At 45.5% G+C, this 11,643-nt stretch overlaps 1 protein-coding gene across 1 annotated transcript; it reads right to left on the reverse strand.

Annotated features, from left to right (window-relative positions):
* Window positions 1-7: 7 nt before the first annotated feature.
* On the reverse strand, window positions 8-11,494 carry EMC1 (ER membrane protein complex subunit 1; the record flags this gene model as incomplete). Its single annotated transcript, XM_009289749.2, has 22 exons — window positions 8-912; window positions 1,138-1,267; window positions 1,762-1,846; window positions 2,072-2,282; window positions 2,446-2,619; window positions 2,989-3,126; window positions 3,366-3,485; window positions 4,130-4,291; window positions 4,874-5,023; window positions 5,270-5,469; window positions 6,404-6,520; window positions 6,940-7,036; window positions 7,270-7,392; window positions 7,638-7,697; window positions 8,160-8,231; window positions 8,830-8,997; window positions 9,369-9,518; window positions 9,888-10,014; window positions 10,167-10,295; window positions 10,764-10,857; window positions 11,025-11,090; window positions 11,371-11,494. Coding segments are annotated over 22 exons (2,877 nt in total), but the record flags the coding sequence as incomplete, so codon positions are not given.
* Window positions 11,495-11,643: the final 149 nt, after the last annotated feature.

Consider the following 11,643-nt stretch of genomic DNA (forward strand, 5'->3'; position numbering starts at 1 on the left):
GCGGGGGGGGGCCGGCCTCTCACGGGGGCATAACGCGCTGCGAAACGTGATGACGACAATTTAAATCCGCGTACAAAGAATTAACGTTATCATCATAGCAAATAAAGAACACGGAGAGACTTCACATGCAAATTCCTCCCGCAGCCCGGCAACGTAATTAAAGCGACCCGATGAGGCCGTTTCCCACCCACGTCCACACAATTTCTAACCTCCTTCCTAACGAGACGAGCCAACGTCTCCTCCTCTTCTCAGGCCTCACATACAGTAGCTCGCACATTACCGAGTCTAGAATCCACAGCACAGCAGCCAACAACCCCTCGATCCTCCTCCCGCCATGACGTTAGTCATGGCTGGCGCTGAGGAAGAGGCGAGGATCGAGGGGACACGCGTCCTTAGCATTATCACGGGGAGATGACGTGACGGCAGGTTTCAGAGCTTTAACAGAGGTTTGGGAGATTTCTTTTTTAGTCATAACAGAACGATGTCTCTTTTCCATCTCTCTCCCATTTCTTCTCACTAGGAGACATGTAGGCAGCATATCGTTTTGTTGCGCTAACAGCTTTTCCTCCCAACTATCTTCCAGCAAAAATGTAACACACACGTTTGCATCCATCAGTCACGCAAGCTGGAATTTCTAACTGAACCCAGCGGCAACGCTGTGGGTGGCAGATCTTCAGCCAGTCCGAATCTCAGATACCTTCTCCAGCCTCAGCCTTCCCTCCACCCGCAGCCTTACCGCCAGGCACGGTTCAGCAGCTTGACCTGAGCGAGTCTCTTTGTGATCATAGTAGCAAAAACCAGCCCGAAGAGAACGCTGCTTATCAGCACGTAGTCATAGTCGTCTTTCAGGACATCAAACTGCTTCGATGGGTACACTCGGGTCTGGTAGATGTCCAGGCCATACGCCACAACCTAAAGAGTTGAGATCATGAGCCGGTAACGCACCTTCCAGCAGAAAACCAGATACATCAACAATGACTGACTCGGGTCTATGGTTCTGATCAAAAGAAGACATGTTTAAGCAGTGAGCAGCCACACGATCAGAAGTGACGGTTCTCCCTGCCACAGGCTACGGTATCACGCTGCTTGGCCCACAAACTCCACGGCCCTACATTGAAGCCTCCGCCCTGTACTTACCAAACAAGTAGACTCGAGGCCGGAGGGGGCTGTGTAAATCCCTCTCATTCGAGATATGGTTTGATTGTAGTTGATAAACCTCTCGGCATGGATCTGCACATCAGGGGAGTATGGAATGAGGTTCTCTTCTCTGAAAGGCATTTAAAGAGAAACCAAAATGCAACCAAACAGCACACGAAGGACATCAACTGTGTTTCCTAGTCTGATCATCAAAAGCTGACCTAAACCGGCAAATTTAGCAGCTTTTCCCAATGCAGATTCATTTTTGCTGCAAGATGAAAATCAAACACGCCAGCTGGGTCAGACTACACTGCAGCACCCTCCTTTTAGTCTTCTAAAGTTTTAAAAATAAGTGTCAGTTTAAAAACTTCAGACAGTTACTCTGACTGCTACTTCTTGGAGTGCAGACAACAGGCGGGTTTTGCCATCAGTAAGACCTGCTGCATTACAGACAAATGTGTTCCATCATCACAGACTGGGAACAAAACAACCTCGCTTAATCTCATGCAAGAATTGCCCTGAATCTGTCCAGGATGAGTTGTTCTACTTCACACTACCGTATTAAACACAAAATCCATCCCTCTTCCAAGCTGCCCAGAACAGCGGTTATCGCGCTTTCCTTACCTGCTTTGTTCCGTAGGGATCTCTGGGCGGCGAGGATCCAGCAGAGCCTTTGGAAGAGAGAGGATGGCCCCGGAGGGAAGCCCAACTGTGCATTAAAAAAACCACATCTTAAAAATGGCCATTTCTGACAGCATTTTCTAACAGCTAACATAAATGCTCTCTTGATGCTTATCCTTGCACTTGCCGGCAGTCCAGGGCAGCCAACAGGCAGGGTTTTCGGCAGCAAACTGCATTTTGCTTGGTTTTCACTGCAAAACGTGGCTGGTGCAGGTAGCATAAACGCATTCAGGACAGAGCAGCGTGTACTTACTGAGCAAGTGACGGCTGGTGATGCCTCGCTCGGTGATGGTGGCCTCCATGGCACTGATAGCAGATGGGAAGATGTAAGATTGCTGGAGAACCTGAGGTAAAATCGGGCGGTCAAGGGAGCTGAAGGCTGTGGCATTGTATTGCTCCGTCCCCTCATACAGCTCCAGCACGGTGAACTCGTTCCGACGTGCCTTCGTGTTCCAGTACTGGTACTGAAACGAGAGAAGATTTTTAGGAATACGGGGCAAGCAGAGTCAGTAATACAGAGGTAGCAGGAAATCACAGAGAACGGTCAAAAAGTCTTCTCCGTGCAGGTTCAGCAACTGCCCCTACCTCCCAAACGTAAAGAACGAGAAGATAAGAATAACTTCTTACCACCACCCAGTTCTCTGAATGAACAATGTGGACAGGTCCCTTTGCTTTCTTCTGTACCGATGAGTGGATGATCCTGCCTGTGACTCCATCTATCAGATATATTCCAATGAAAGTGCGCTCATGATGCGTATCTGTGCTCTCTGTCACCACAGCAAGCAGGTTTGGATTCAAGGACTAGAGAAAAAGAAAAAACAAGTGAGACCCCCACTTTAGTGCCACAGGCACCTTGTTTATCTGCATTTCAACTGGGACTAGGCATATAATAAACAAAGTATCTCATTAGCACAAATCACCTGAAGAAATCAAGTAGCTACTTCCCCATCATCAGATGTTTGACTGACTTAATTGCTGCATGAAAACATTTTATAAAAGAAATCTCCAACAAAATTAGCATCTTCTGCAGGGGGTTGTGGACACTGACACATATATAGAATAAATGGCACCACAGGGCAGTTAATCTCAACGTAGTGCCTAGAAACGATGCCGACATCTTCCCGTGAGACAATACATCAACAAAAAGTCAACAAAAAGTTCCAGCGGCACCTTATAGAGAACACTGCGGTCTCCCATCACACGGCCCTGGGAGTGCACGTGCTCATTGGACCTCTTCCCTTTCACAGTCACTATCCTCTGTACTTCGGTGGGTATCATCACCTCCCAACTCTCCTCTGTTGTCAGGTCCTGCAAGAAAAAAGCACGATGTTAAGAGGTTTTATCTTGTCCTCAAAAGACACCATCTCCACCAATAAGATGCAGGGAGCCTTCTCTGCTTTTGAATTTGAAAAGTTTCTTAGACACGTTTTGAGGCTGAACTGTTTCTGTTCTGAGCAAAACCCTGTAAACCAAATGAAGAGGTCTACCGTTATCCAGAGGACATTTAGGAAAGTGACGTCCCTTAGACTGTAATGAGTCTTCCGTACCTTTTTCAGCCTGAATCCAGAGAGTTTTCCCTGCTCAGCATCAACTAGATAAAAAAAGATAGAATGGGCTATTTCTTCTAACTGGCGAAGGACATTTTTAGTTGCTGGGAAAGCTGTAACCTGGAAAAGAAGAATTGAAACACAGGTTAAAAACCAACTGACACACAAAAGAAAAGAAAAAAAAAACCAACACAGAAAGATTATTTCAAACATGTTTACCGGGATGAGGTCTGTCTTACCAGAATAACCTCATAGTTTTGTGTGAAATGTGACTCAATGGCTTTTTTTTTTAATCTTGCTCCAAAAGGGAGGGGAATAATTAACCAGAACATGAAGAAAATTGCCTCCAGGCAAAGCAATTTACCTTGTACTCATCATCGATCAAGAGTAGTACTTTGGCATAGTCCTGATCCATAATAGGCAAAAGCAAAGTCTGAAGAATCGGACGCTTCAAAACAGGGGGAGCTACTTGACTTCTCTTCCCAAAGATGGGGTTAAAGACATACAGAAAGCTCATTTTGGTTTCCTAAAAAACAAACAAGACGCAAAACTTTTTCTAAGGCAGACAAAAGAGCTGGTTTTCTACCTGTTACCTGCTGGTGTCGACTATTCATACCCCAGATTCAGCTGTTCCATCCTCAAAATATATAACCTCATTTTGTGTGAAATGTGACTCAATGGCTTTTTTTTTAATCTTGCTCCAAAAGGGAGGGGAATAATTAACCAGAACATGAAGAAAATTGCCTCCAGGCAAAGCAATTTACCTTGTACTCATCATCGATCAAGAGTAGTACTTTGGCATAGTCCTGATCCATAATAGGCAAAAGCAAAGTCTGAAGAATCGGACGCTTCAAAACAGGGGGAGCTACTTGACTTCTCTTCCCAAAGATGGGGTTAAAGACATACAGAAAGCTCATTTTGGTTTCCTAAAAAACAAACAAGACGCAAAACTTTTTCTAAGGCAGACAAAAGAGCTGGTTTTCTACCTGTTACCTGCTGGTGTCGACTATTCATACCCCAGATTCAGCTGTTCCATCCTCAAAATATTCTGTTCGGACACGCATATACTCTGTCCCCTATTTCTCTATCAAAACCATACCGTGGCATAATGCAGTGTTCGCTTTAACTAAATCCTATCTGCCACCTGCTGAAGCAGTCTCAACACCTAATAATGTCTCCTCCTCCCTCATGTATGGAGTACAAAACATCCTGCAGCTAGCTAAAGGACAGCCATTGTCACCTAGCTAATGGAGACCACACATGACTTATCTCACACGACCAAAGAAACTGGATGAAATTATTTCTTTTGTTTCAATAAAAGGCTTCAAAGTGAGCATCCGTAAATTTTTCAGGATTGTGTGTCCGTTTCCCCCCAGCTCTCACTCTCCTCCTCTCCCCACACCAGTGATAACCAGGTGATACCCAAAAAGGTGTTTTCTTCCGTCCTCTCAAAGGGCAGATTTCCATGCTAAGCAAGTTCAATGGAGGGATAGAGGAAAGGGACTCACCTTGTCCTTAACAAGCAAGGTACATTGTGGAGGGTGTGGGAAATGGGCTGTCGTTCTTTGGACCATCAGCTTAAAGGAGGAGCCCAGTCTCACGTTCCTGAGATACTGCTTCCATAGGATGGTGCCAGAACTGCTTTCAATACCAAAAAGCTGAGCAGAGAAACACAGTAAAGCCAAAGTTCAGAACAACACATCTCTTGCATCCAAGCACTGCATCTTTCTTTGGGATATGACAAAGATAGAAGAGTCTTAGTCCCTCTCCAAAGCTACCACAAAACATTCTGCGCGCCTTCTCACGACATTCTGCCCAAAGCCTGGCTAAAAACAGGGGTGGGAGTTCAAAGCTGAGACTCTCTGCTACAGTCTAGAAACAGATTCCCACCCTGGCTTCCTCACCTTTCCCGAAGCGGTGACCATCACCATCATTTTCTGGAGGTTGAATTCATCTCTGGCCAAATTGTCAATGTTAATCTCGTTTTTAATTTGGCTCCGGGGTTTCCTGGCATCATAGAACATCTTCCAAAGATGGGCGGTCCAGGCTTGCAGTAGGATAAGTTGGGAGGACAGCCGCTTCAGAAACATCCCCAGCAAACCATCTGCAAATAGACCAACAGTGATAACGAGGGAGAAAACATTACATCCCACTCCGCAACTGAAATTATGGTCTCAGCCAGTAGAAGAAATGCTGCCATGCATGAACCTATGATAATTCTTTGCCTCTGCCTCCCACTCCAGAATAGCAGCGTTATAGTTATCATTTCTATGACAGACTCTGGCATTTACCAACCTTTTCCCACTTCACAGTGGTATAGCTCATTCCAAAAAGATGCCCTCATCAACTGAAAGCAAACCTTCTTGCAGAGTACATAATCTCTTCCCTTGTATTCCTTCTTTCTCACTGGTACGCTCACAGCAAGTGCCCACCTAAAGCTTACCCACCTATAAGGTCTGTATCTCCCTCTGCACTCGTTACTCAGCACTACAGAAGCCCTCGAAGTAAAAAATACTTAGTTCTGCCCAAGCAGGGTTTATATTTAGCTTCTCGAAAGGAGCGAAATATCAGACTTCAACTATATTTCACCACTGAGGGAGGCAAGCAGAGAGGAGATCGAGTTCCACTAGGAAGCATCAGTCAGAAGTGTTAGAAAACACTGCATGCAGTCTGAGGTTACCTTGAATGGCTGCATCCAGGACAGCAAGAAAAAACAAAACAAAGCAAAAACAAAAGCTATTGCAAACGAGTCTTCCAGAAAGAGTCAAAGGGAAACATTTAGGAGAGATGGCCAAAATCCCTCCTACCGCTGCTGACTGTTTTTGAATATAACAATGTAATACGCTCACGCCATCTGCATTTGGCATTGGACTTCAAAAGTTTAAACAGAAATGGGTTTATTTCTGCTTATTTTAAATTGCCATCAGTAGAAATTTGAATCCTAACTCTCAGCTCAGAGGAAAAAGAAAACAATAAATACATTTGTTCAGGAAGAAAAACAAACTCACAAAGGTAATTCCGTTACATCTATGGCTTACCTGCTTTCTTTCCAAATTCTCCCTCCAACTCAGCCTGTGCACCTGTCAGAGGTAGATCCACCATCTCCAAGCTTACCACTTCTGCTAGTGACTCCTCTCTACTCCACACAACTTTTCCTGGAAAGAAATACGAGTAGAATATTGGGAAATTGATGTCACCAAGATGGACTTCCAACCCTTTCTGCAAATTAACATTTTTGCCATGAGGATCTTTTCTGAAGAAACTTTGAGGATTATCTGCAACGGGACTTAGACTCAATTCCTACAAAAAGAGGTTTGAAATCTGCAGAAAACCCGTGAAATTCAAAGGCTCTGTCTGCACAAAGAACACTGAAGAACTGTTTTCTCAGATGAAATGTCTTGTGCGGGTGAAAGAGTCTCCACTACCTTTCACGGGACTTAGGACAGTTAAAATTCATTTTGCCAGTTTACAAAGAAAGCAATGATAGAATTTGGGACTTGGAGTTTTCTTCTTGTCCTACAGTGACAAGGCGTGCGCTGTTAAAAATGGAGTAGGTTAGCTGTTTGCCAGTTACCTGGCTGCTGCAGGAACATTAGCATGTGGTCTTCTGTTTGCACCAAGGCTCGATAGCCCACAGAGTCATCCTTCTTCAGGAAAACTTGGATGTATAGCTGGAAAAACAGCAAGCAAAACAGCGAGGTTAACGATCACATCATCTCCTTGGAGAAAACAGAACTCTCAGGTGAAACAAGAGCAAACAGCGTGACTGCATGCAGTAATCCAGCGTGTCTGCAGAACGCTTTTCACCTTGTCTGAAGGGCTCTACCAATCCTGCCAAATCAGGGTATGGAGGGCATTGCAAGTCTGGTAAACCACAGGACTGAAATAATCTCTCCCTGCTCACCTGCTGTGGCTTGGCACCGCTCTGCTCCAGGTTAAAGGTAATTGTGGTATCCAACAACCTTTGTCCAGTTTCAACCAGGTAGAGATTAATATTGTAGGTTTGATTGGAACAGGTTAAGGATTCCTGTAACAAGAGGTGGAAAACAGCTGAGTTAAACATACGTGCCACACCAAATTCTGCAGAAGAATTTCTTGTTGAGCAAGAACTGTGGCTTCAAGATAGTTTTAGATTATTTATATGGAGCTGCTGCAAAACATCAGTCTCCAAAAACATAGTGTAACACCTTTTTCATTCTGTTCCCACATGCAAAAGAAGAAAAGGGACTGTCAGGAACTTCAGCTGTTCTTGGGAACAAGCACGCTTTATACCTGCTTCCGGGAATCCTCCAGAGTACTTCCAGCGTGAAGGCCATCAGAACTTCCAGGTTTCTGAAATGAGGATGAGAAGAGATAACATGGTTTCAGACCCCAGTAAGAGTATAAAAAAAAAATAGGTTTTTGAGTGCCTGACAAGCCTCAGCTTGACTCTGAAAACAGGCAGAAAACAGTCCTGTTCTATTCCTGATAAAAATGAAACCTCGCTAAGTTCAGTATCCCTAAGAACTGAAGTCTCTATACATCAGTAGAGCCGATTCCTAGGTTACATGTCCACCTTACGGCAGGCTGAAACAGGCTGCATACAGGACAGCGTGCCAGAGAGAGCCTTAGCTGGATGTAATCAAGATCTGCTTGCATTACCATTGTCTTCATATGTCTGAGAAGCTAATTAAATCTTCCTCAAGTTACTACCCATCCCTGGGCCTGTGAAGGAAAACACTTGTGGAACCCACCCCCAGTGCACACCCACGCTAGAGCTGTGCTGGTTACATAGTACAGGCAAATTGTACTAACCAGTTCACTCCTGCAGGTCAGGACAGCAGCCACAGTTTTCTCCCCAGTTGTTGCAAAACTCACCAGAGCTGCCTGAAAAGAAAAAAAAATAGCAGGAAATAGTAAAACAAAGAAGAAAATCCCCAAACCCCACCTAAAGCTACCTGTGCAGCAAATTAAGCCATACTGGAATTAAAACCAGATGATATTTCACAGGCAAATTTTAAATTTCATTGTATCACCAAATTAAAAAAAAAAATCTCTTGTAAGACTGAAAATACTTCTCAAAGATGGGAGCAGTTGACCTGCCACAGGCTTTTGAACCATTATGACCAGTGTTACTGAGCTTTTTAAAGCTCGTTTGCTTTTCAAAAGCTCTCAGCTGGCCTAACAAAAGTACTGCTGCACCACTGGCCACTCAGACACGCGTGCGTCTCTCTATCCACCTCAAAACCAGGAAACTACCCCGACGCTGACAGCTGTCAGCAACAAAGCATACCTACGCTGATGTCTGGAAATATTTCAGCAGCTAGTATAAATTAAATCTAATAGTTTTCAAGTCTTGCAGCCAAGAGCACAAATGAGAAGCTCAGCAGTTTGTTCAGAACGCTCAGTACAAGGGTATTTGTTTATTTTAAAGAATTTTAAGCTGTAGTTGGCCCTCTCGCTTGAGTACATTTATCTTGGTTACCTGCTGGAAGTCCCGAAGGTGGCTGAGCAGCCCATGTTTGTACTGCAGCAAAGAGAAGTGGCTCGGAGACAGCTGCAGGAAGAACTGAGTTCGCGACGCACTGATTACATTGGGTTGAGTGGCCAATATCCTGGGCTGAAAGCCATCAGCAAACTCCAGGTCAAGTGACTGTGAAAGGGAGACAAGCGTATGCGCTCATCAACTTTTGCTTCACTGAAACCAATACCTTCCTTTTATCAACAGTAATATAAGCTTTATGAAGAGGTTCCCCATATCAGGATAAACATACAGCAGAAGCAAGGAGAACTAGGCTCCCATTGGAGCAAACTCCGGAGACATCAATCCAGAAGGAATGATTAGACAGACACAAGATGCGGTTTTCTCTCCCCTCCCTCAATTTATGGATCGTGCTCCTCCCCACACCCCTTCAATCATTCTGTAGTTTACCAACAGGAGAACCCCCTACGCTGCCAGGCTCAGTCAGGCACCAAACCAGCTGGACAACGAATTACATACAATGTTCTTTCGGCACTTCTCACCTGCAGCAGGATCTGCTTCATCTCCTGCTCCGTCTCCAAGGAGCAAACATAGAGCGAATGCGTGTCCGTGTCCACGCACACCAGCACTGCCTCCCCCACCACGCTGCACACGCCGTTTAAGCTCTTCAGCCACGGGGCTGCTACTCTGATCTGCCAAGCGAGACGTAAACAAAGAGATGAAGTTGTCAATAGAACAAAATCTTCAAAGAACCAATCTGGACACAAGCAAGAATTTAAGTCAGAATTATTTTTACCCGTGACCCTGGGAGAAACTATCTATCAGCCTGAGATTTCCAGGATGGTCTTGACTAACAGCTGCAAGTCTAATTAAGTTTTGTTCTCAGGGCGTCCAGCAGTGAAATCCATTTATTGGCCCGTAGACAATGCCACAGTGAAAGGGAAGTTTATCTGTACTACAACAACAATTACTTACTCTGCACACCACACCACAGCCCATCTAGTTCGAAGTACATTTGTTAACATCAAATTCAGTATTTTGGATCCATAACCGAGCACTACCTGTTTTGTAATTTCTCCATCTTCTACACTGAACGTTAAAACGTTCAAGTGGCTCTGGGGAACGATTCCAAGCACGTGGATCACTCCGGTCCCATGGGAATACAACAACTGGTACTGAGTACTCTCACTGCAAGAGAGGCAGCAACCATGTAGTATCGTCTTCTCACATTACTGTTTTTGGATGTTTTCAAAAGCATAAGGCAAGTACAGCATCCTTTCCTGTCCGAGGCAACAGGGCCCCTGTCAGAAGTTTACGCTACTACTTAAATACGTTCTTACCTTCCTGGTAAATGTTCCACCCATTTCTGGTGCCCGTTGGAAAGGTAGTGAAGAGAGATGGCTGCCTTCTTCAGGACCGCCACATATTTCACCACGTCCTGTAGCCCCACCAAACTAGCCACCTGGAAACTAAGCACAAGTCAGAGACAGTAAGTTAGAGAATTATTTTCTTCTCAGGGGAAAAAAAAAATAAACACACTCTGTTTGAAGACCTTCTTCAAACACTTAAAATCAGTCTTGAAGTACAATTTATAGCCCACTTTATCTACCCTTGCTGATCTCAACAGAGAGCATTAGGCTGGAATCCAAACACCCCAAAGCAGGTGGAGGTCGAACATGTGTATTTAAAGAGAAAATCCATCTATGCAAAAATTTCTATCTCTTCCTCTTACCAGTTTGCTAAGAAATAGAAACAGCGTTAGATTTAACTGCAAGGTTCCAGCATTCCTAAGGAATTCAGCCAAATGTCATTTCAGAAACCTTACATCTAACTAATTTTTCCCTATAATGCAAGTCCAAACAAAGTCAACAACCCCTTTCTTCCTTCCTAGACCAGGATTACAAAGGGAAAGAGACAGTGCAAACATGAAAGCCTACCTGCCAGTGTCCAGGGACGTCTCCCAGTTCAACCCTCCGATGTTGGTCTCCCAGGAACGCAGAATGCGCCCAGCATTGGACACTGTGATGGCATCTGCCCAGGAAATTAAGAAAAGGAGATGAACACAGAACTTGTATCCCACCACAGATCAACAAGGCAACGACTTCTGGCAAGTTCAACTTGCGGTCTAACACGGGGCTGAGCTCCCACGTACAAGGACAACTGCTAGCCCCAGCACACCACCTGCATGTTCTCCTTACCCTGCCCATGGATCAGCATCGCGTCTATTGCTCCTTCGGGGGTTCCCTTGTCTACATGGCGCCACACTGAAGGAAACAGAGTTAAGTGCGAACAAGATTCGTTCCCCCAAAGGCATCTGTTTGTTATGATTTTTAAACCTAGGCTCTTTATGGCAATAAGCTTATGCAGAGAACAGTCTGCCTGCCCTAAGCAACAGCTTTTGAACTGCCGGCTGAATCCTCTCAGTCTGACAAAGCAGTATCGCCAGCATTAATTTATCAGTATGAAAACATAGCACAACTTGATCGACGCGTTAGCCCCAGCGCAACAGGCGTATTCCCCACAACAAAACCCCGCTTCGCTCACGGATTTCGCCGCTCCTGGAGTTCAGGGCGGCCACGACGTTCTTCTCGGTGGCCACGACCAGCTTCTTCGAACCCTGCGAGGCCTCCAGGGAGGCGAACTTGAGCTTCCCCACGTACTGCTGCCTCCTGGGAGAGGAAACGCGAGCGGAGGTGAGACGGGACAACGGGGCGCCTCGCCGAGGGGGTGGGAGGGGGAAGGCCCGGCGGGCGGCTGCGGCAGGAGGCAGCGCGGCGGGCCCAGGGCCTGCTTGCAGGAGGAGGACCCCGGCGCGGG

This window comes from Aptenodytes forsteri, unplaced genomic scaffold, assembly GCF_000699145.1.
Source record: "Aptenodytes forsteri isolate BGI_AS27 unplaced genomic scaffold, ASM69914v1 Scaffold61, whole genome shotgun sequence".
NCBI classification, from domain to species: Eukaryota; Metazoa; Chordata; class Aves; order Sphenisciformes; family Spheniscidae; genus Aptenodytes; species Aptenodytes forsteri.